General features: G+C 41.1%; 2 protein-coding genes and 1 pseudogene across 4 annotated transcripts in view; 1 reads left to right on the top strand and 2 right to left on the bottom strand.

The window, feature by feature from the left end:
- EFCAB5 (EF-hand calcium binding domain 5) overlaps positions 1-16,026 on the bottom strand; it is a 117,338-nt gene extending 101,312 nt beyond the window's left edge. The window contains exon 1 of the mRNA XM_027130495.1: positions 13,895-16,026. The gene's annotated coding sequence lies outside the window, so the exon portion shown is untranslated. The remainder of the gene's footprint in view (positions 1-13,894) is intronic.
- Positions 4,778-6,169, bottom strand: LOC113632813 (elongation factor 1-alpha 1 pseudogene; annotated as a pseudogene).
- The window catches only part of SSH2 (slingshot protein phosphatase 2), a 247,840-nt gene continuing 235,685 nt past the window's right edge, over positions 13,703-25,857 (top strand). The window contains exon 1 of one of the 3 annotated variants that reach the window (XM_027130501.1): positions 13,703-13,913. In XM_027130501.1, the coding sequence (XP_026986302.1) occupies positions 13,851-13,913 (63 nt within the window). In that variant the 5' untranslated portion in view covers positions 13,703-13,850. The remainder of the gene's footprint in view (positions 13,914-25,857) is intronic. The other 2 variants (XM_027130496.1, XM_027130499.1) reach the window with 2 other exon arrangements.

Here is a 25,857-nt window from a genome sequence, read left to right as displayed (position 1 = left end):
TTTCTCAGTATGAGAGAAATCATACATCATTCTGATTTCTCAGACTCATAGAGGATAAGAAATGTCATTTACCTGGATTTCGTGTGAGTCTTGAACCCCTGGGTATTGATAGAAAGATACATTTGTAGGAGGATGCTAGTGGGGCTCACCCAATAATAGCTAAGAGAAGGAAAAAAAAGGCTGAAAATAAACCCTTGTTGATGAACACTTCAAAGTAGGGCTAAGAAAGAAGAGCCAGTGAAAGATACTGATAACTGCTGAGAATGGCAGGAGACTACTGCAGCTGTGCACCTGCACACTGCTGGCCTGACTCCCACTACCAGCCGCTACAGCCATGCACATGCCCACAGCAAGCCCCTATGGCCCCACAAGTGTACACCAACAGCCAAGGCCCCCATAGCTGCTGGAGGGCCTGGATTCAATGTGGACACCTGTCACTGGCTTGCATGGCTCTGCTTACCTGCAGTTAACCTTACAGTTGTGTACCTGCAAGACACCAGCCTCAACTCCCGTCACTGGCCACCACTGCCCAGCATGTGCCTTCGGCTAGCCCCATTGTCACTCAAGGACACACTGACAGCCAGGGCCACTGCAACTGCTTGTGCACCCCCAGTTGGCCCCAGCCCCTGCCACTGTGCCTCTGCAGCCAGTCCCCACAACTAGCCCTGCAGCCAAGCCTGTGCATACCACTGGCTCTGGACACCACCACTGCCTGGCCTGATCCCTAGCCACTGGACTGGAGGTACTGTTAAAGACTCCAACAGTCCTTGAAGCCACTGTGGACTGCCTACAGCTCTCACCAAAGATTATGCGGTTGTTGACGTCATGAACCCCAGCTGCTGAGCCAACAAGACATCACGCCCCTCCCCATCATTCAGAGATGTTACATGCCCTCACACTTTGCACCCCGCACCACTAGACCCAGGGTCACAGCATGTTCCAGCATGTGCCTGCCCGCAGATGAAAGTCTTTCCATACCAAAGTCAGTCCATAAAGTCTGAAAGAGGTAACTGCTTCCTCAAATGCACAGACACCTACAAAAACTACAGGGATCACAAAACATCGGAGAAACATGACACTACCAAAGGAACACAGTAAACTTCCAGTAATGGGAAGTGGAGATTCACAAATTGCTTGATAAAGAATTCAAAATAATTGTTCTAAAGATGCTCAGAGAGCTACAAGAGAACACAGGTAAACAATTTAATGAAATAAGGGAAATGATACAAGAATGAAATGATAAGTTCCACAAAGAGAAAACAAAAAAAGAGAACCAAACAGAAATTTTGGAGCTGAAGAATACAATGACTGAAATGAATAATTCAGTAGAGAGATTCAATACAAGACTAAACCAAGCAGAAGAAAGAATCGGTAAACTCAAACACAGATCATTTGAAAATATTCAGCTGGTGGAGAAAAAAAGAAAGAACTGAAGGGGAATGAAGAAAGCCTATGGGACTTATGGGACACCATTAAGAGAAACAATCTATACAATATGAGAGTCTAAGGAAGGGGAGAAAGGGGCAGAAAACTTTTTGAAAAATAATGTCTGACCTATACCACCAGCCTGCCATAAAAATACAGTGGTGTAAGTTTGACCTCTCCAATTAACTGCTGTTGTCTCAACTTCTCCAAGTGATTAGAAAATCTCATACTTCCATCTTCAAGTCTCCTTCCTGGTCCATTAACTTTCTTCTTATTATATACTAAATGTTTGTATGTGCAACCTCCACCATGTCCCCACAAATTAATATGTAGAATCCTTAACAGCCCCCCCCCCCAAATAATGTCTGAGAACTTCACAAATCTGAAGAGAGATTTGGACATCCAAGTTTATGAAGCTCATAGGTCTGCAAACAAATTCAACTCAAAGAGATCTTCTCCAAGACACATTGTAATAAAACTGTCAAAATCAAAGACAAAGAGAAAATCTTGAAAGAAGCAATAGAAAAGAAGTTTGCCACTTACAAAGGAACCCCATAAGACTACCACAGGATTTCTCAGCAGAAACCTTACAGGCCAGGAGAGAGTAGGATGACATATTCAAAGTGCTGAAAGAAAAAAAAAAAAAAACCCCAAAACCTGTCAACCAAGAATATTCTATCTGGCAAAGTTATCCTCAGAAATGAAAGAGAGAGGGACTTCCCTGGTGGTCCAGTGGTTAGGACTTTGCCTTCCAATGCAGGGGGGTGCGGGTTCGATCTCTGGTCGGGGAGCTAAGATCCCACATGTCTCATGGCCAAAAAACCAAAACATAAAACAGAAGGAATATTGTAACAAATTCAATAAAGACTTTAAAAAAAGTGGTCCACATCAAAAAAATCTTTTAAAAATTTAAATAAATAAATAAAAAGAAATGAAAGAGAGATAAAATCTTTCCCAGAAAAATAAAAGCTGAGGGGAGCTCACCCCCACCAGAACTGTCTTACAAGAAATGCTAAAAGGTGTTCTTCAAGCTGAAATGAAAGGACACTAATTAGTAACATGAAAACACACTGGTAAGTATAACTATACAGTCAGATTCGGAATATTCCAATACTGTAATATGGTGGTGTGTTAATCACTTACCTCTAGAATAAAGGTTAAAGGACACAAGTATTAAAAATAACTATAGCTTTGCAAACAATAATTTGCTATTGGATATCCAATATAAAAAGATGTAAACTGTGGCGTCAAAAATATAAGATGGGGGAGGATATAGAAAGGTAGAGTTTCTGTATGTGATCGAAATTAAGTTGTCATCAGTTTAAAATAAACCATTGTATCTATAAGGTGTTTATGTAAGCCTCATGGTAACCACAAAGCAATAACCTATAGTAGATGCACAAAAGATAAAGAGAATGGAATCAAAGCATACCACTGCAGAAAATCATCAATTCACAAAGGAAGGCAGTAAGACAGGAAGAAAGAAACAAAGGAATTACAAAACAGCCAGAAAACAATAAGATGACATTTAATTAGATGTTGATTAATAAAAGTTCTCACCTATCAATAAAATGGATTAAATTCTCCATCTAAATGCATAGAGTGGCTGGATGGATAAAAAACCAAGACCCAACTATATGCTGCTTATAAGAGACTCACATCAGCTTTAAGGATACACACAGGCTCAAAGTGAAGGGATGGAAAAAGATATTCCAGGCAAGTGAAAACCGAAAGAGAGCAGAGATAGCTATACTTATATCAGACAAAATAGACTTTAAGCCAAAAACTATAATAAGAGACAAAGGAAGTCATCGTTTAATGATAAAAGAGTCAATTAATCAAGAATTATGGGTTGCAGAATTACAATATTAATTGAATTCAAATTCCAGCCAAGTTATTCATGTCAAAATTGAGGGATTGATTGGGAAGGAGTACCCTGAAATTTGGAATAGGGACATTTAGTTGGACTAGGAGACTGATAATCTCAAACTTCTGAGTCACTTTGAGCCTTTTTTGACAGTGAAAGCAGTTTGTCCTCTTGTATTTGTGAAGAATATCCTCTTAATTGAAAATTTTGTAATAATATCATCTGGGGCAACTGCCTTGCAAGAGGATGCCCATTTTCCTCAAGACTCACCACAACCACCTCTTACTCATAGTAGATTCGTTAACTCAAATCAGGTCTTTTTATTTTCTCATTAAACTTTGTTTCAATGGGTCTCAAAATTCTGTGACAAATTTTTGGTCAAGTTGTTTCCATAAAAAAGTACTGATTTTAGGGCTTCCCTGGTGGCACAGTGGTTGAGGGTCTGCCTCCTGATGCAGGGGACACGGTTCGTGCCCCAGTCCGGGAAGATCCCACATGCCACGAAGCGGCTGGGCCCATGAGCCATGGCCACTGAGCCTGCGCGTCCAGAGCCTGTGCTCCGAGACGGGAGAGGCCACAACAGTGAGAGGCCCACGTACCGCAAAAAAAAAGTACTGATTTTAAAAGCTAACTTAAAACTGCCACACATACCACATACCCCAGCAATCCCACTCCTGGGCATATACCTGGAGGAAATAATAATGCAAAAAGATACATGCACCCCAGTGTTTATTGCAGCACTATTTACGATAGCCAGGATGAGGAAGCAACTAAATGTCCATCAACAGAGGAATGGATAAAGATGTGCTACATATATACAATGGAATATTACTCAGCTATAAAAAAGAACAAAGTAATGCCATTTGCAGCAACATGGACGGACCTAGAGATTGTCATACTGAGTGAAGTAAGTCAGACACAGAAAGACAAATATCATATGATATCACTTATATGTGGAATCTAAAAAAAAGGGTACAAATGAACTTGTTTACAAAACAGAAGTAGAGTCACAGATGTAGAAAACAAACTTATGGTTACCAGGGAATGGGGATGGGGAGGGATAAATTGGGAGATTGGGATTGACATATACACACTACTATATATAAAACTGATAACTAATAAGAACCTGCTGTATAGCACAGAGAACTCTACTCAATATTCTGTAATGGCCTACATGGGAAAAGAATCTTAAAAAAAAGAGTGGATATAGGTATATGTATAACTGATTCACTGTGCTGTACACCTGAAACTAACACAACATTGTAAATGAACTATACTCCAATACAAATTAAAAAATGAAAAATAAAATAAAATAAAGGAAAAACTGCCACACATAAAACAAATGGTTGATGAAATATTCTCCTTTCCTTCTGAAGGTTTTGTGATGCAGTCTTTTACTATTAAATGGCCAACTGAAGTGAACAGTCCTAAAACCGTTCTTCCACCACTGATTAAGACTGGGGTGGCAGGTATTGGAGATAACATTCATGTAGCCTTCTGAGCTTTCTGGGCAGACTTGATAACCTTGCCAGCTGCAGCTGCCTTCTTGCCCACTTTTTTTTTTTTTTTTTTCCACTACTTTGATGTCACCCACAGCAATCGTCTGTCTCATGTCGCGAACAGCAAAATGACTCAGAGGAGGATAGTCAGAGAGGCTCTCAACACACACGGGCTTGCCAGGAACTATATCAATGATGGCAGTATCACTGGATTTCAAGAATTTGGGCCCACCTTCCAGCTTTTTCCCGGAACGATGATCAATCTTCTTCAGCTCAGAAAACTTGCAAGCAATGTGAGCTGTGTGACAATCCAGCACAGGTGCATATTCAGCACTGATTTGGCCTGGTTGGTTCAAGATAATCACCTGAGCTGTGAAGCCCACTGATTCCATCAGTGGGTCATTTTTGCTGTCATCAGCCACACTGCCACGACAAACATGTTTGACAGACACGTTCTTGACACTGAAGCCCATACTGACCCCAGGAAGGGCTTCACTCAAAGCTTCATGGTGCATTTCAATAGATTTCACTTCAGTTTTAACGTTGACTGGAGCAAAGGTGACCACCATGCCCGGTTTGAGAACACCAGTCTCCACTCGACCCACAGGGACAATACCAATACCACCAATTTTGTAGACATACTGGAGGGGCTTGTCAGTTGGACATGCTGGTGGCAGGATGCAATCCAGAGCTTCAAGCAGCATGGTTCCACTGGCATTGTCATTTTTATGGGTCACTTTCTATCCCTTGAACCAAAGCAGGTTAGCACTTGGCTCCAGCATGGTGCCACCATTCCACCCAGAAACTGGCACCAATGCTACTGTGTTGGGGTGGTAGCCAATTTTCTGAATGTAGATGCTGATTTCCTTAACAATTTCCTCTCAGCTCTTCTGGCTATAGAGTGGCTTAGTGGAATCCATTTTGTTAATGCCAGCAATTAGTTCTTTCACACCCAGAGTATAAGCCAGAAGAGCATACTCACAGGTCTGCCCATTCTTGGAGATACTGGCTTCAAATTCACCAGTGCCAGCAGCATCAATCAGAACAGCACAATCAGCCTGAGATGCACCTGTAATCATGTCTTTAATAAAGTCTCTGTGTCCTGGGGCATCAATTATGGTCACATAGTACTTGCTGGTCTCGAATTTCCACAGGGAGATATCAATGGTGATAGCATACTCACATTGATCTTTCAGTTTGTCCAAGATCCAGGCATACTTGAAGGAGCCCTTTCCCATCTCAGCAGCCTCCTTCCTGAACTTTTCGATGGTTCTTTTGTCGATTCCACCATATTTATAGATCAGATGGCCAGTAGTGGTAGACTTGCCCAGATCTACATGTCCACAGTGATGTTGATGTGAGGCTTCTCCTTTCCCATTGTGGCTTAAATTTAGCAGTGGTTTTCATGACACCTGTGTTCTGGTGGCAAACCCATTGCGAAAAAAGCTAAAATCAGATATTAAAATGCTCCAGCAGGGCAAATACAAAGTCTAACCAAGTGGAAATAGGTTTTATGGCAAAATATTTTCATTATTTTCTTGTTTAGTGGCAGAAGCCCAGGGAACATACATGAGTATATTATAAGGGAGTTAAAGGAAGGAGCTCAAAATATAATACTGGGTTGGCTGGAATTTATTGATATGGGTACCCGTATCAGAAATTAAGGATTTAATGTATTAGCACCTACAGCTGGAAGTGACACTCACTATTTACTTGGTAAGTTCACTGAAACTTGGACTCCATAGTGGCCTATGTTTAATTAAGTGGAGATACTGGAACTTCCTTGGATAATGTAAGAGGAATCCAAAGTCTTAGGGATATGGGAACATTGGAGTAGATTTATCACATTTTGACTTGCATATCCACTCCCCACAAGTATATTCTCCAAGAGAACCTGGGGGGTGTCCCTTTACTAAAGCACTGAAAAATACATTAGTGAGTGGGAGTACTTATATCCTTGAAAAGCTCTATGTTGGCTTTCTTCTGTAGGCAAGGCATGATGGGATGACCCATTTCAGGCAGCAGAAGCCAGATGTCAGTGTTTATCCACCAAAGACAAGGCAGGCACATTTACTATAAAGAGAAGTAGAGATACAGTGGTAATCAGATTATTTTTGACATTCAGCTAAATGATTATGGTGGTCCCAGGATTAAAATAGATGGGCAGCCTAATAAAGTATTGATCATCTACACATAATATTTAAAAATCTATATATGGTAGCCAAAAATATGACTTTAGTCACCATAGTGGAGAATTCTGACTTCTCTCACCCAGTTTCCAGAGCTGAGCCTCTTAATTGAAAGGGCAGGCTGGATCCCCTTAAGGAAGGATTCTGCAGCACTACCATAGCATATACTGAAAATCTTCCTCCAAGTCTTCTCCACAAAGACCTTAGGCCATTTCCTAAAATGACTGTGTAATGAGGAAAAAGATTAATATTCAGGTATTTCAGGGACTTCTAAACATTGGCATTAATTGGTGTTATTTTCTGGGGACCCAAATGCATTCCACCAGTTTAAGTGGGGCCTGTATTGGACAGGTGGGAGATGGAGTCTTAACTGGTTTGTGTTTTGCTTTTTAAAATTTATTTATTTATTTATTTTTGGCTGCGTTGGGTCTTCATTGCTGCGCATGGGTTTTCTCTAGTTGTGAGCCGGGGCTACTCTTCCCTGTGGTGCGCAGGCTTCTCGTTGCGGAGCATGGACTCCAGGTGTGCCGGCTTCAGTAGTTGTGGTGCACAGGCTTAGATGCTCCCCGGCATGTGGGATCTTCCTGGACCAGGGATCGAACCCATGTCCCCTGCATTGGCAGGCAGATTCTTAACCACTGCACCACCAGGGAAGTCCCCTTAACTCAAGTTTGTATCACAGTGGGCAGAGTAGGCCCATAGAACAACTCTGCGGTGATTTCACCAGCTCCTGGATGTATAATTAGAATAGACACCTGGTAACTGGCAGAATTTCCATATTGGTTCTTTGATCCTGGAATAAGGACAATGAAGAGCCAAGTTGAAGCCCTTGGGAACCCCCTCCCACCTCCCCCATACACCAGAAGAGTAAACAAAAATTATTGCTTCCTTGGGATGGCAGAATGGGGGATTATAGAGATTAGTGACACCAATAAAGGTTAAAGGAAGCAGGAGTGATGAAATCTATCTCAGGCCAATTTAATTTACCTGTTAGGCCTGTGAAGAAGGCAGATGGATCTTGGAGAATGAGTGTGGGTGATTATAAATTTAATCAGGTGATGCCTCTAATTGCAGCTGCTCTTCCATATGTAGTAACTTTACTGGAGCAAATCAACACAGCCAGTGCCACTTGGTATGCAGCTAGTGATCCAGCAAATGCTTATTTCTCCATACAAATTGGCAAGAAACACCAGAAGCAATTTGCTTTTACTTGGCAGGGCCAACAATATAACTTCACAGTCTTGCCCCATGGCTACATCAATTTTCCTGCTCTCTGCCATAATATAGTCCACAGAGATACTGAGCATCTTCATCTTCCAATCAGCATTAAGTTGGTCCAGTACATTGATGACATTATGCTGATTGGATCCGGAGAACAAAAGGAGCGAGGTCTTTAACTGTCTTCATGAAATATATGCAAAACCAACGGATGGAAGATAAATTCCACTTCTGGTATCAATTTCTACATCAGCCAAGTGCCAGTTGTTAGATTATTTTCTCAGCTCCAAATTCACCCTTTTGTACTTTTCTTTCATGCTGGAGCTGGAGTATGAAAACCACATTTCTTTGCCTTGCCAGCTGGCTCTGTTAAGCTCTGCTAATTGGGGGCATCAGATGGAGACCACAAGACTGAGGAAGGACAAGAGACTTGTTCCTTCCTGTCTACCTCACGACTGCTTCCTGTGGTGTTTTGGTTCCAGTGTGCTTCACTCCAGCTATGCTTCTTTAACCTGGTAGCAGCAGCTGAATCCAGTTTGCAGTTTTTCTAAAGTTTTGTAGTTTTCATTGACATCAGCCAGCCAGTGTTCCTGCTGCAGAGGTCTGGGCCCCAGACTGCTGGGTCCCATGGAGCACCCCATCTAAGCTCAGAGACACCAACGGCAGCCAGGCAGTGTCTTCTTCTCAGAGACCTGAGTTTCAGCTCTGTGGGCTCACTCCTCCAAGTCTGTAATTTTTTTCCCTTTAATTCCTTTGTTTAGGTTGTTTTTCAGTCCTAAAGGTAATAACAGTTGCTACCTCTGCCACACCTTAGATTTCTCTTTTCAGTTTTTCAGTCACCTACTTAACTTCATACCTAGTTAACAATTCTTGTTAAATTATCTGTTCAAATAACTGGTGTGAATTTTATCTCCTATCTGGACACTGACTATCAATAAATTAGTATAAGATTATTAAAATTTAAGAAGAATTACAACCAGGTAGAGGCAATACATGACTCAATCATACTCCATTCACTCTTAGCTATTTTATATTCTATCTCTATATATTTCTACTTGTTTTATAATTTGTAACTAGTCATTTCAAATGTAAGGGGTTGGATTATAAAGAATGATTTTTTCCCCCCACATTTTAACAAGCTTAGCTATACAGTCTTTTAAATGACATACTTCATTTGGCCTGTGATCAATCAGTTACAGACATACTGCAAGATAGTTATCTATTCAGCCCTAGGAGTGGCCTGAAAGGAGTATGGTGGTTGGTGCCACTACATAATTCACCCCTGGCCAGAAGCAGTTTGACTTAAGGATTCTCAAAGAGTAACCCAAAGAATCAGAGTCTGATGATCCGTCCTATTGTGCCCCATGGTTCCACAGGAGGCAAACACAATGGAGGACTTGCTTTATTAAAGCAAGTATCCTCTAATAAAGAAGCAAAGCAAAGGAATGTTCTATCTCTAAGACATCACTTTCAGAGGCCAGTTGCGGTGTGTATTGCTGCTCATCATAAACACTGAACCTTGGAGCTGCTGGAGGAGTGCATGCTCCAGGCACTCAAGGAGCAGGACTCAGAGCCTAAGCTGTGGCCAGGAAAGGCAGGGAGGTCTGCCAGACACTCCTCATGGACTCAGCTCTTAATCTCTCTTCATATATATTGAATTCTTCCCTTTGTTTATGGCTGATGTGCCCTTTTAGTTACATCCAAGTTAGCTGCAGAAGTATTGCTCTCGTAACACAGTCCTACCCTGCAAATGGGAGTTTTGTCATTATTTTGTAAAATATACTTAATATGAAAAAGTTTGAGTGGATTCTAAATCCAGTCATGCTATCATAAGATATTACCACATTACATTTTCTAGTGGGAAAAAAGTAAGAGCTACTGGAGTCACACATAATTTATACTTGCAAATTTTGAATAGTTGTGAAAATTATTTTAAATTTATCACCTATTTGTATGAACTATATTCTCATCAATAATGACTACTAATTGATCACTGTTAAACTGTCTTGTTCAGAAATTACATGCAGTCATTTCGGTCATAAAACCCTACATAGAAAATGTCATGTTTATAGAGGCAATCTCGGGTTTTTCATTAAATTTTTGAGAGACTTTATTTGGAAGCTTATACAAATTCAATATTTAATATCACCCTTAAATATGTTTGTTATGTTTCTCATTATAATTATAAAAAGAAAATAACTTTTTTCACCAAGCCCCATATTGCTGCCTCCAAATCCCCTCTAATTTATCCCAGTGTGCTGAACAATATCATTTCTATGGATGTCATGATATGAAAAAAGGTTGAGAAGCACTGCTTTAACCTTTAAACCAGGATTCTTAACCTGGGACCCCTTAATGGATTTCAGTGTGTGTGTGAAATATGTAAATGTATCTTTCTGGAGAGATGGCTAACAGTTTTCATCAGGTTCTCAAAGCTTAAGAACCAGCTGATCTCAGAAATTTCAAAAGCTCCCTTATAATTTCACCTTGAAGAAGTGATAATACAAGTTAAGGGTTAAATGAACTCCAACGGCACAAGGAGGCCTCCATTATCACAGGTGGGAAGAAGAAAGGTGCTCTAAATAGAGCTAGGAGAACTTTTCTCTTTGGCTCCCTCTTTTGGGAATCCTGCTCTTGGCCTCTCTCTTCTCGAATTCAGCTAGCATATTATGACACCTCTTCCCTCAGATCACCAGAAGACCAAGTAGGAAGCAGGATGGAGCCCAAGAAAGAATGGGTATAAATGATGCAGAGAGCATAGACTGCAAATGCTCACATGTGATCCAGATCAGTTCACAACGTGGCTATACTGGGATCTGTAGGCAAAGCCTGAAATCCAATATCATAAAGCATACATTTATTTGCCCAGACCTTTTCTGTGTTTCTAAAGCACTTTGTACATATCTAGACTTCTCATATATATATATGTGTGTGTGTGTGTGTACTTCTGGGGCCTAGCAGAGGCAACTGAAGCAACAGTACCACTAAACCTTACTGTAATTATTTGATGAGCTTTTTCCTGCTAACAAGCTATGAGGGGTAGATAGACTTTTGTTTTTAAAACAGTGACTAGTGTATAATACACCCTTGGTATTTTCTCAATTAATGGTGAATAAATCAATGAACATGCACCAACAATTTCCAAATCTTAGTTTCCTTAAAAGGCATATGCCAGGAAGAGATATTTCTCCTGTAAATAAATTAACTTTCTGTTACAAGCCTTATGTGAATTTGGGTACCTTACAATCCCAATTTTGACCAGGATTTTTATCACCCCAGATGTGATGAATAATGATGTTCTATACCTACATACAAATGAGACATGTCTTGACCACTAATCTACTTCTCCTACTGTTAAGAAAAGGCATGGAATCATGTATTTTTCATTCTTTTTTTTATTACCTTTCTGCTTGATGTTATTTTCTACACATAGGATACACTCAGCAAAGGCTCACTGAACTTGGAACAAACTTATGAGAATAATAAAGTTATCTTAATTACATATGGGGCTTTACAGTTTATATTGCACTTTACATTTTTTTTCTCATTTGATCACAGGAATCCTGTGAGTTAGAGCTCCATTGCAGAAATGAAGAAACTAAAGCTCAAAAAGTTCAAGCCATTTGTTCAAGGTTTTACAGAGCTGGAACTAGAAGCCAGGTCTCTGATTCCTAGGGTAGTGCTCTTTCCCACTGTAGGATTATCTTACACTGTAAGATTATCATCTTCCGATAATGTTGCTACATAATGCTACATAAAAGTAGATAATCAGTGTTGCTGTCCCTGAGTCAGTAAGAAAATTAACATATAAGTACATTACTAAGACCTATTGATTTGAATAATACTTTTCTCTAGAATGATACTTTGGTTTATAAATCACGTTTCATTTATTTGCCTTCATTCAGCTTTCAGCTATGTATAATTCTTGCCTACGCATATAGCCTCCTGTTTGGTCTCCTAAGCTTTGGTTCAAAGTTCTTACTTCTGAACTTTGTCTTCTCTTTTCCTGTTTACTAAGTAGCTCTGGGAAAAACACAAGTCAGATTGTTTAATCTGTGAACCATACATCTTTGTTTAATTTTGTCTCGCAGGCACTCTTGACCACCACCAGGGGGCAAAAGCCTACCAGCTAGCTTCTCTGCAGTGCATTCTACATAGGACTGTACAGTACAGGGACCCTCAGTGTCTGATTCTTGATGGAACCTCCCTGCTAATTATTTCAACCACAGGGCCCCAAGGAGACAACAAAGGCTCAGCACAGAGGGCTCTAGTGGCACTTAACCATAAAGCGGCCAGAAAGAGCTCACGACAGCTCTGTCAGTTTAAAAGAAGCAATAAGATCCAAGAGAGTTTGAGCGATAAGGCGGTGGGTTAATAACTGCAAACTCCTGAATGTGTGTGTTTTACAGCTTTGATATGTATGGTAGTATTTACCAGCACATCCACTCAAATTGAGAAACAGCTTTGTCAACTCTCTTGCCCTGTGTAATCAATCAATGGCATTTGCATAGTGCGATTCCCCCCCCACCTTCAATCTTGATTTTTCATTACATTCTTGGCTTATGTTCAGCTGATTTATCTTTTAGAAAGCGATTTCTTTAAAATATTTAATCGGCATTCCGCATGTGTCTATGAAATAATGAAATCTAAAGACGAAGGAGAGGAAACCCCTAGGAGCAAATCCTGTTTAGTCAAGAGAACTTCTTGCCAGCAGGGAGCAAGTGGGAGGTAAATAGCAGGTTGGACCCTTCCAACTCCGTGAGCCCAGCTTTCTCGGCCTCCCAGGCTCGCTCGACCTCTCTGCACCTCACGAATAATGAATGAGTCCTAAGACAGGGGCCAGGATAATAGAGGAAGCACGAGGGTACCATAAAGACTCCCGGGGTATAAAATTACAAATCTTTCTTACTTTCAGAAAGTCTCATCCTAAAACATAGAGTCGGAGACGGAAGGGTGGGAAAGCTCAGAAAAAGCCTCCCCGAGGGCCGGGTCAAAGGGACGGTCTCTAGCCCAGTAAGCCCCACCCACGCTCAGAGAAAGCGTTTGAACCCCCGCGGCGCCCTTTCCCATCCGGAAACATGTTTGCCTCGGGATTTTTACCTCAGTTTCTTCTCACGAAGGTGGGTTAAGCTGTGCGCCCCACCTCAGAAAATGGTCGTCCCTCAGGAGTGGGGGCTCCAGCGACCCTCAGCTGCGAGACCCCGCCCCCCAACCCACTCCACAGCCCCCGGCGCAGCCAAACTGCGTGATTCCAGAGGCAAGGAGGAAACCCGGGAGGGGGCGGCGGCCCTTGGCGCACGCACCCGGCCGGCTTCCGGCAACTCAAGGGTTACGGCCAGGCGGCGGCGCGCGCCGAGGGGAGAGGCGGTTGCTGACAGGTGGCGCCTGCGCACTGGGAGCGCTCATTGTGCCCCGCAGCTGCCGAATCGCCCGCCCGCCCGCCAGCCGCCAGTTCAGCGCGTCAGTCTGCGAGAGTCCGGTGGTGGTTGCGGAGCCTGCTGCTGTTCGCGCGGTCTCCTCCTCCTCCTCCTCCTCCTCCCCGCCCCCCTCATCCCCACCCCACACCCCTTGCCTCATCCCGGCTCCGTCACCCTCCCGCCCCCCACACTCAGGACAAGAATGCCCTGCCCGGAACAGCCCAGCAGCGCCTAGATGGCTTTGGTCACAGTCCAGCGGTCGCCTACCCCCAGCACTACCTCCAGCCCCTGCGCCTCGGTGAGTCTTTCCCGGCAGCCGCTCTGCTCGCTTCTGTCACTGCGGCTCCGCTTTGCCTCAGCGGGTCCCGCCGAGCGCCACTGCGCACGCGCCGCGCCGCTTCCCAGGCCTGGGCACTCTGCTGCCGCGAACCCCCCACACCCCCCCATCTTAAAGACGAGCTGCAGGAACTACAGAACGTCGATTTGTGCCCCCATCACTCTGAGCACCTAGCGCCTCACAGTCCTCGCCCCGAACCCCCCTGTGGCATGCCTTCCTCTGGCTTGAGCACTTCCTTTCGGGAATGAGTCATTCTTGCTTTTCACCCTCCCCCTTCCTTTACCCTCTGTTGCTCCGCTGCGGGGAGAGGACCCTGGGACTCCTGCGTTGCCCCATACACACACCCACATCCCCTTACCCGCGCCCATTTCAGGGACCCGTTCCGTATTCGCACACTGCACGCCCTTCGGGCTCTCCGGGTGTCTTTCTTCACCCTGGTCACTCGCTGTCTTTTTGTGCCCTGTCCGTTGGGCTTCATTGGACGGCTGAACGGTAGTTACTCCTTGGTTTCTCCCCTCCTCCTCTCCTCCAAAGGGTGGCCGTGGTCTCTGCTCTTTGGATCTCTTACCTCTTCGAGGTCCCGAAGCATCTGGCGCTGCTTGATGACCAGTGCCAATTCATTTACATCTCACAGACATTTATGCCTTACACTCATTGCTCATGATCGTTCTTGTTCTTGGGTCGTGTTTGTATGGCTCGTTACTTCAGATGCCTGTGCCAGTGAAGCGTGCTTCCAGAAGGAAAATACCCAGTAACCAGCCTTTTCCTGCTGGGCCCTTCTTTACCTTCGCCCCACCCCCACTCCTTTACGCTCCATTCTTTTAGCCTTTTTTTTCCCCTGAAAATATTTATTTTTTTAAATAAAATATTGTACCAGTGGGGGGAAATGGGATCTTAAAAAAAAAACAAAACTAGATGTTTTAGAGGGAATAAGTGGAATGAATATATGAGAAATTGGAAAAACCATTTTGAACTTCCTTCAGAACAGTAATTTAAAAAACTGTGTTGGTGGATGTAGTGGTTTCAGCTTGCAAAAACATATTCAGTAAACGCTGTACTACCTTCCACTGTAAAAATTCGGGTTACTCTTCATATGTATATGTTAACTGAGGTGTGTGTGAATGTTGACGTCTTGAAAGTGTGCTGCTTTGTAATTTCAACGTAGTTTCCTGAATTTCAAAATTTTGTTGTGTAGAGTGGTGGTTTCTTTTTTCCTGAGCTAGCTTTTGCACTTTGTGTGACCAAATTGGCAGCTGTATCCTAATTCTAGAAGTGATTATACTTCAGAGGTTACCTTACTTCGTGTTGTTTCCAGAGAGCAGAACTAGCTAGGATCCTTGGATAGAAAGAAATTCAGGGAGGCAGATTTCCAATCATTCTAAGGAGGAATTTTGTAACAGTGGGGTGGACTGCCTTGCAAAATAGTGAGTGCCCATTGCTGAAAGGTTCAAGCAAAGGCTGGAGGGCCTTTTGCCTAGGAGGTGGTAAAAGGGCTCTTTCCAACTCTGAAGATTATGTGATTTGAGAATAACTGCACTTGAAAGCTAGTAAAATATTTAAGGGTTCTCTGAAGACAAGTGTCACAGGAATGGAAATTTAATATACTTTATTCTTATATGTGGTATTTTATGCTAGTTTTTGGAAAGTCACTAACATACCATCAGACCATCTTAATTCACCCCACCAGTAAACCTTTGGAAGAAAGTGGTTACCACGCCAGATTTTGGCTGAGAAAGCAACTGAAGGTTAATTGAGTCATGTAGGCAAACCAGGAACCAGTATTATATTGACATGATTTTCCCTGGGCATTGTTGGAAGCAGTTTATGCTGTAATAATAATATATGTGTATCACGTTATCATACTAATTTTCTTGAGGTGAATGATTAGTAGTACCATATCTACTTGATGTAACTTAATTAGCCAACATTTGGTTATTTTAGAATCTGGAGGTATGTTAATAGGCACTTTTGACATAGGTAATTAAATTGATCATGTGGTAAGCTCAGTTGTTGAGCTAAGTGACTGATATTTCTACATCTACTTGCTACAGTAACCTGGGTATTTCAGTTTATATGTGGCCCTGGGAGCAAAGGAATCCTGGGACGTGTGTGTGTGTGTGTGTGTGTGTAACAGTCAGCATTGTTAGCATGACTATGACCCAGTTACCTTTCCCTTTAAATTGTTTTCCTATTCCACTTTATCCAGAGCTTTTTCAGTTGAGTTGTCTCATGGTCCTTGTGTTCCAGTATTTGACTGCTGTCCGACTTGAATGTATTTGCTGTTGCATCTCTTGCTGCATGAATAAGTTGAGTTGTTTGTTTTAAAAGAGAACAGAAAGAATCTACAGAACCTCAAAAGGAGAGATTTAATTTTGTGAGGCTGGAAATTTAGGGTTTTTTAATTAATCATATTAAGCATTCTGTTACGCTCTTTCACTGTAGGAGGTAAGACATTTTAATACCGTCAGCTCTTCAGTGTTCTTTCATTAGAGATTAAACAAATCTATTGATCATCTACTGGGTGTGAATGACTATTATAGTATCAAGATGTATAAGATATTGACCCTATCTAAGATATTGACCCTATCTATCAGGGTCTATAATCTTGGGAGGGAGGGGGTGAGGGAAGGGACAGGGACTGGAGGAGGAACAAACGTGAGAGTAGAAAAGGAGAGTGAGGGGATGCTACTGTATGTAAATGAACAGCCAGTTTGTAAATGGCCATAAGTATGTCTGAATTCAAATTAAGATAAATTCACTAATGGCAATAGTAGTAATAATAATATGTAACATTTAAGTGCCTTACATGGATTAACTTATTTACTCCTCACAGTATGCCCAAGGGAAATTGCTATTATCCCCATCTTACTGATGAAACTGAGGCAAAGGGCTATTAAGGAATGTACCCAGTGACACTCACCTGTTGAAGATGTAATTGAAACACAGATGTGTCTAACTTTAGAATCTTCCATCTTTTTCCTTCCTGGTAATGAAAGAGAAGTATACATAGTTAGGTGGCTCTTGAACTAGGCCTTGAAGGATAGGTTGAATGTTTATAGGCCGAGATAGAAGCTGGGAAGTAGAGAGTATTCCAGGTGGAAAGAAGCTGTATACACCAAGACTTAGAGACAGGAATGTACAACGCATATCTGAAGGACTTATTAAATAGACCAGTTTGAAGAAGGATTTGTTTCGAAGAGTAGTAATAGATAAAGGTGGGGAGGCAGCTAGGGCTGCAAAGGGACTGCTGAGCTTAGGAATTTGAACTTGATAGAGAAGGTAATGGAGAGTCCTCAGAGGTTTTTGAGCGGATATGATCACAGTGGTGTTTTAAGAAAACTGATCTAGCAGCTGTGGGCCAGAGGGAGTTGAGAGGTAGGGCATGAGTGGAGCAGGTTAGAGGCTGTTACAGTAGCCCAGGTGTGAGATAATAAAGGCATGAACTGGGAATGTGAAAGAAGGGAAGGAAAAGGACAGATGCAAGGGATTGTGGAGAAGATGCAAAGGACCTGGGATTGGATATAGGGGAGGAGGAATCAGAGATGCCAACTCTTGGAATATATTGTTCTAGATGGTTCTAACTAACTGGGGGCAATTTAAGAATTATCTTTTCTATCTGGTATGAATTTTCTGAATGGATACCTATATTGGTCCAGGGTTATATAAATACAGTGAAATACCATAAAAATCTTTTACTTTTGTAAAAGTGCTTTATGCTTTTCAGAGTGTCTTGTGTTCATGGTCTAATTTAATTCTAGAATAGCCTCATAAGTTACGCAGGACAAATACCAAGGTTAAAAGGCTTGCTGAAGATTGCAAAACTGGTTGGTATAAGATCCTGCAGTAGAACTAAGTTCCTTGGCTCCTGGTCCACGGAGTGATAAGAGAGACAGCATATTAGTTTCTGATCCTGAGAACTTGACTGCCAATAGAGAAAAGGAATCAAGACTTGAGATGCAATCAAGAACTCACACTGTCTTTTGAGTCCATTTATATATTGTCTGTTTTGACTTTCTGTCTTGACTGTCTAGAACAGAATCATCCAAGTCTTGTACAAATCATTTTCGGTGATACCCTTATTTGAAGCCTATTATCTCTTGGTTTACATAGAAATCTTATAAACTTGAATATTTAGTTTCCATGCTCATAGAAGATTACCAGCAGCAAAATAGGAATGGAAAGGGGCAGGTGCTGCTAAAGGCAGGCTCCTTAAAGTTCTGGGAAATAATAGTTGAATGGTTTTACAGCAAGGGAGGAGGAAGAAAACCTATAAATAGCTGACCCAAGGAAAAAATTTAGCAGTTAGGGACTACTTAATGTAAGGACAAATACCCCTCTAAGACCCAGTACTCCTTCAGAGCAACTATTATATGGTTATAGTGATGACCCCAAATCATCGTAAGAAGGCTTAATCTTGTTTTGTCTTGGTTTAAGCAGTCGGGATTCAGTGAAGTGTATTTTCAGATAGAGATCCATCCAAGTTTCACCAAAGTCTTGATGTTGAGGATATGGGGAGAGGGAAGGGTAAGCTGTGACAAAGTGAGAGAGTGGCATGGACATATATACACTACCAAACGTAAAATAGATGGCTAATGGGAAGCAGCCGCATAGCACAGGGAGATCAGCTCGGTGGTTTGTGACCACCTAGAGGGGTGGGATAGGGAGGGTAGGAGGGAGGGAGACGCAAGAAGGAAGAGATATGGGAACATATGTATATGTCTAACTGATTCACTTTGTTATAAAGCAGAAACTAACACACCATTGTACAGCAATTATACTCCAATAAAGATGTTAAAAAAAAGATGCACATTTTAATTAATTGGGCAATTCATATATATATATATATATATATATATAAACAAATGGGGATGTGGGATAAATAGATATTATTGAATTATGTATATTCAGATATGACCACACCTCTCTCCCTAGTCAGAGAAAATAAAGCCATAGCAAATATGAAATTGATTTATATAAAGTATATACTTAAAAGTGACACTTTTTAATTTTTTTGAAGACAGCTTTAGAAAGTTTCTTGAACTGTAGAAATAATACATGCCAGTTGTAGGAAATTTGGAAAATATGGAAAAGCACAGAAAAGAGAATAAAAGATACATGCCATACAGCTGAGCGTGTATTTTTACATAGCTGAAATGCTGCTGTATGTATAATTTTGTATGCTTTTTAAAAGTTTTATATATATCATAGATGTATTGCCAAATCACTTAAATGGCTGCGTTGAGTAGTTATAACTCATTCTAACCATTCCATTATTGGTGAATATCTCGGTTTTTTCCTAACTTTTTTTTCTATTATAAATTACATTGCAGTGACCATCATTGTGTAGTCAAATATTTGACTGCATTTTGGAACATTTATTAAGATTTCAAGAAATACAATTACTGGATCACAGAGTATATACAATTTTAAGATTCCTGTTACATAGTTATACTTCCTAGGACGGTTGTTCCCAGTTAACATTTATTCCAACCAACATAGTGTAAGAATGCTCATTTCTCTTAGCCTTATTAACACTTAGCCTTATTCTCATTTTATTGTTAATCATTGGTAATTTTTGAGGGTAAACAGTAGTACCTAGTTGGCTTGATATGCATTTTATTATTAGACAAGTTGAATATTTTTTAGATGTTTATTAGGCATTTTTGTTAACTTTTTAAAAAGATAATTTTATTGAAGTATAGACTACAGGCCCTAAAATAAACCTGTTTTAAAAAGTGTGCAATTCAGTGATTTTTTTTTTTTTTTTTTGCGGTACGCGGGCCTCTCACTGTTGGGGCCTCTTCCGTAGTGGATAGTGGAGTACAGACTCCGGACGCGCAGGCTCAGTGGCCATGGCTCACGGGCCCAGCGGCTCCGCGGCATGTGGGATCTTCCCGGACTGGGGCACAAACCCGTGTCCCCTGCCTCGGCAGGCGGGCTCTCAACCACTGCGCCACCAGGGAAGCGCCAATTCAGTGATTTTTTAATAAACCTACAGAGTTGTTCCACCTTCACTATAATCCTGTATTTCTATTTTATGAGCTATGTATTCTTTTCAATCTGTGTATTCCCTTGATACGTTATGAATATTACCCCTTTATTTATTAAAACTGTTTGCTTTTTAATTGTTTGTATTGCCCTTAGAATAAAGTCTATACTCCAGAGTTTTGCTAGCAAGACTTTTACTAAGGCTTTTACTTGCTTACCTCTTCAGCCTTGTCTCTTCCCAAGTCCCTGCCTTGCACACTGCTCAAGTCACGCTGACATGCCATGCTCCCTTTGATCTCTAGGCTTTTGCACATGCTGTTCCCTTTTCCTGGAAACCTTCCCCTCATCTCTTTACCTGACTAATTCCTGCTCATCCTTCAGGTCTCAGCTTAAATGTCACTTCTTCTGGGAAGCTTCCCTGACTCCACTCCCAGACTATGGTAGGTGCTCCTTCTGTGCGCAACATAGCACCCTATACTTACCCATCGTGGCTCTTATCTCTTTATTGTACTGTTTGATTGCTTATCTCTCCAACTAACCTTTAAGCCAGGGACTGGGTCTATTTACATATTTTTGTATCACCAGGGTCAAAAATATTGGACTGTGGATCAATGGATGGATCGATGGATATAGTCATATTTAGCAATTTTTTCCATTTTGAGTTCTTCCATTGTTTTTAAGCACTGATTTGTTTCTAGAAGCCCAAAGAATACGACCACCCTTAAGACTTTTTTTAAAATTTATTTATTTATTTATTTATTGGCTGCATTGGGTCTTTGTTGCTGTGCGTGAGCTTTCTCTAGTTGGGGCGAGCGGGGGCCACTCTTTGTTGTGGGCTTCTCATTGCGGTGGCTTCTCTGTTGCAGAGCACGGGCCCTAGCACGCCTGGGCTTCAGTAGTTGTGGCGCACGGGCTCAGTAGTTGCGGCTCGCGGGCTCTAGAGCACAGGCTCAGTAGTCGTGGTGCATGGGCTTAGTTGCTCCGCAGCGTGTGGAATCTTCCCGGACCAGGGCTTGAACCCGTGTCCCTTGCATTGGCAGGCGGATTCTTAACCCCTGCTCCACCAGGGAAGTCCCTACCCTTAAGACTTTTGATAAATATTGTTAAATTGTCCTCCATAAAAGTTGAATCAAATTTTGTTGATGAGCTATGTATAAAAATGTCTGCTTCATTGTACCCTCATCAGCCCTGAATATTGTCATCATTTGTTTTCTTTATCATTTTAAGAGCTCTTGTTTACTGAACATTTACTGTGTGCCAAACACTGTGCTAAGTACCTTACGTTCATTATATTGTTTAATTTTTACATCACTCCTGTGGTTTAGGTATTATTGTCTCTAATTTACAAAGAAAATTGAGGCTCAAGGAAGTAAAATGAATTGCCCAAGATTATAGGTCTGGTGTCTGACCCCAGAACTCTCTTCAACACTAGTATTTTATTATTGTTTTGAGTTGCCTTTTTTTTTTTAAGTCAGAGGTTAAACATTTTTCAAATACTTACCATTATTTATTTTATAGTCCCTGTCTTTTAAGTCATTCATGTGATTAGCCCAGCTTTCTTCATGGAGTTATTTTTGCCATATTGATTTGTAAATATTCTTTGTATACTTATAATATTAACGTTTTTCTGTTATGTTACACATTTTGCCTTGGTTTTCCTTTGCCATTCTGTTCTATTTGTTTTTTATTCATTTTGATGTACAGACATTAAAAAATTTTAATGCTGTCATCTCAAAGTCTGTGTATGTGTGTTTCCATTGTTTTTCTACTTAGTTCAATTTTCCATCAACAGAGTAGAGAAATATTCACTGATATTTTCTTAAATTGTTTTATAGATTATTTTTATACTTAATTTTACTGCATGGTGTGAGATAAATATTAAATTAATTTTGTTCCAAATAGTTAACTTGTCCCAGTTCATTTTATGAAACAATCACTCCTTTTTTCTAATTCCACCTCTGGGAAATACTACATTAGGATATAAGCTAGAGTGTGTTCCAGTGAAGTTCCATTGCTCTTCCCACAGGATTTTAGTTAGGTTAGCACATATTATTTAGTATTCATTAAATTGTGTGGACAGAGACTTCCCCGGTGGTGCAGTGGTTAGGAGTATGCCTGCCAGCGCAGCGGACGCGGGTTCTATCCCTGGTCCGGGAAGATCCCACATGCTGTGGAGCAACTAAGCCCATGCGCCGTAACTACTGAGCCTGTGCTCTAGAGCCTGCGAGCCACAACTACTGAAGCCCGTGCACCTAGAGCCCATGCTCCGCAACGAGAGAAGCCACCGCAGTGCAAAGCCCGCATACCGCAATGAAGAGTAGGCCCCGCTCACTGCAACTAGAGAAAGCCTGTGCGCAGCAACGAAGACCCAATGCAGCCAAAAATAAATAAGTCAATTTATAAAAAAAAAAAGTTGTGCGGACAGAAAATAAACTTAAACTAGCTTAAATTTTAAAATTTGACTGGTATCTGGAAAGTCCAGAGGAAGAGCAGTTCTTTGGTACTTAAAATGTGTCTTCAAGTCTCTTGTCCTTTCTATCTGGCTTTAGTGAGAGGGAGCAGATTCTAGATTATGCCCTGTCTGAAAAAGGCACCATGCAGAGCCCATACTACCTTTCTGTGTATCACCATTGCATATCGTTCCAGGTTCCAGCAGCTTAGAGCTTTGCAGTTTTTCCATTAAATGCCTGCTGTCATGTTGGCTACACAGTGCCTAGCCCATAGTAGGCATTCTCATGTCCATGTGTTTGATTTATTTGTTCATTCATTCAGGAAACCTAGCTGTAGTAGGGAAACTATTTAAAAAAAAAACCAAGCAGTTTGATTATTGATATGACTCTACCCAATTTGAAATATGCCAGAGGTCAGGTGTACATGGGAGGTGAGACCTAAGGAATCTTGTTAATCAGCAGATAGGTACTGAGTGCTGTTTTGTGCAGGTAATGCAATCCATTTTCTTACTCTGGTTCTCAGCACCGTGTCTTTTTCAGATACATTTACAAACTGCCCTGCATTTTCTTGTGCAGCTGAGCAGTATAGCTGCTATTCACAGTGCCCCTCATTTTCCTGTTTGTCAAGAGAAAGTCAGGTGAGGTGATCTTGGCTCTGAAATGTAATGAAAGTCCCATGGTTCCCTTGATTTTCTGAAAGTGAAATAATTTCACTTACTTGGTGGGAGAGGATATGCTTAGAAAGAAATGGGCAGAAGTAATGTACTGTGTTACAGCCTAGATTTTTTGGAGCTGTTTGATTCATTTTTTTTTAAAAAGGTAATTTAGCACCTTTTTGTATCCTGTGCTATACTTGATTCTGAAGGTATCTATTTCTTTACTTATTCATGCCAGGATTGGGGATCCAGCAGCCAGTTAGTCCCTGGCCTCAGGAAGCTTAGAGTATAGTGGAAAGATTGGTATTAAATAAGTAATTATATTACAATGTAGTAATCACAATTGATGTATAAGCCTTGAGGAAGAGAGGGAAGGCCAGCAAGGACTACTGAGTTGAGCCTTAACGAGTGAGTGGAGTTGACCAGCAATTAGAGGGTGAGTAGCAGGAGGGAGGCAGGCATTTCTAAGCATGAACTTAAGGCACAGGGCCAGAAATGGCACGTGTGTGCTGGAAGCCACAAGCAGTACAGTGTTGATGCTGTGTAAAGTGCAGAAAATGGGGCTGAAGAAGCAAAGATAACTTCTTTTGAACTGTAACACATGTGCCCTTACTTTGGCTTTCCTTTAAAGTGAATTTGTTAAAATTTGTGATATGAGCAAGAAACCTTAAAGTATAACTGCATAGCTACCATTTTTCAAGTGTTTGCTGTGCTGTAGACACTGGATTCAGCACTAACAGGCATCACAACAATGATTTGAAGAAGTACTATAATTGTTCCCATTTTACAGATGAAGAAACTGATTTTTCAGAGAGGTGTCTAGACTCCCCCAGCTAGGAGTGGCAAAGCCGGGATTTAAACTTTGGTTGTCACACTCAGAGACCAACTACTAGGTGCCGTTTGATTTCTTCTTCTTCTTTTTTTTTTTTTTTGGACCATTTCGCTTCCTGTTTGTCCTCCTTTAGTTTAAGTCACTGCAATTTGAGTCATTTTGCTGCTTATGCCTTGGTACTTGATAAACTCAGTTCAGCAGAAGTTTGTTGAGAACCTTCTCAAGCACTATGGGATGATATAAGGCATTATCCTTGCCTTAGAATTTAAAAGTCTAGTAGGGGAAGGCAGCTATAAACTAAGCATGAATTAAAACAAAACAAAACAAAGCAAACCCTAGTATGGTGAGGGCAATAGGATAGGCACAAACCAAGTGTGAACATGGGAAGAAGATACCAATTCTGTAGGGCATGCTGGACAGGGAATGTTTAACAGATCAATTGGAAAAGTTGGAGGAGCAAAAGATTTTTGCAGCTAAGAAAATGAAAGATACGTTTATTACTTCTAAATATTAATCTCTTTCAGTTCCATTTACAATTAGAAGCCAGTTTTCTCTACAGGGTGATTATTGTAAGATATTGTTGTCTAAGGCATGGTAACCAGATACTGAAGCTTCTATTTTTGCAAAATGTGTGTTTGTAGATATTACCTTGCCCCTTGCCTGTTCTTCCTTTCCCACCTCTATACCTTCCCCCACTTAAAGAAAAACAACCACCTCTTTTTTACTGCTTCATATAGGTGAATGTATGAAATTATATTTATTGAACTTTAAGGGAAGACATTTCTGTGCAAGTTAATTATTAGAGCAATGATTTTCCACTTGTTGCTTCAGACAGTTTTATAAAAAGAGCAACAATTTGGGAGAGCCCTTTTTTCACATTTACGATATTTAGCACATCTCAGGCAGGAATTAAAGTAAACCACAGGTTAGCAACTCATAACACATTATCTTAGTCTATTAGGGAAGCTCATTGATTCTTTGGAGTTTAAGAAAGTGATTGTGGTTTAGAATAAAAATAGTATTTGCCAATGATTCTAGTATAAATCACATGGGAGTGGGGAAATCCCTAAAAGTATTTTCATATCTCTCTTCTTAGCCCTTCAGAAATGCCTGTAGCAACATGAAGCAGTCTAGCATAGTGGTAAAGAGTGTAAGGTCTGGAAACAGCCTGCCTGAATCTGAACCCTGCCTTTACAACTTACTAGACTTAGACAACTCACTTAACTGTTCTATGCTTCAATTTGCCCATCTGTAAAATAGGGGTAATAATAGTACTTCTTTCACAGAAATAAGCATTAAATGAGAGAACGCCTTAGCATCATGCCTGGCACCAAATAAGCATGCACTTATGAAGTATTAGTCATTTTTATAATGATGGTGATTTAGAGTTGCTGTTTGGTTGTTAAGCAATTTTTCGTTATAACACAAATTTGGTGGGGAGGATATTTGTTTTATGGCAGTATAATTCAAATGAATAGCCTATTTCAAGGGTTAGTTTCTCTTTACCTTTTTTCTTTCTTTTGTATTTTTTAACTCAATAATAGCTATATTTAAAAAATTGGGGAATCTCAGTTCTAGATGCCAATCTCCATGACAAAGTATGTTGTGTTTGATTTTGTAATGACCCTAGAGCACCATACAGAATAATAATGTAACTGTAATCTTTAAAAAATTTTTTCACTTGAGAGCTTATCAGTTTTCTAGGCCATGCTTAGCAGTATTTTTTTTTAAATTTATTTATTTTATTTTTGGCTGCACTGGGTCTACGTTGCTGCACGTGGGCTTTCTCTAGTAGCGGTGAGCAGGGCTACTCTTCGTTGTGGTGCACGGGCTTCTCACTGCGGTGGCTTCTTGTCGTGGAGCACGGGCTCTAGGCGTGCGGGCTTCAGTAGTTGTGGCACATGGGCTCAGTAGTTGTGGCTTGCAGGCTCTAGAGCACAGGCTCAGTAGTTGTGGCGCACGGGCTTAGTTGCTCCGCA

Source organism: Aethalodelphis obliquidens, unplaced genomic scaffold (assembly GCF_003676395.1).
Source record: "Aethalodelphis obliquidens isolate GAN/ISIS:26980383/991018 unplaced genomic scaffold, ASM367639v1 scaffold38, whole genome shotgun sequence".
In the NCBI taxonomy this organism is placed as follows: Eukaryota; Metazoa; Chordata; class Mammalia; order Artiodactyla; family Delphinidae; genus Aethalodelphis; species Aethalodelphis obliquidens.
This window is presented reverse-complemented; position numbering and strand designations above follow the sequence as displayed.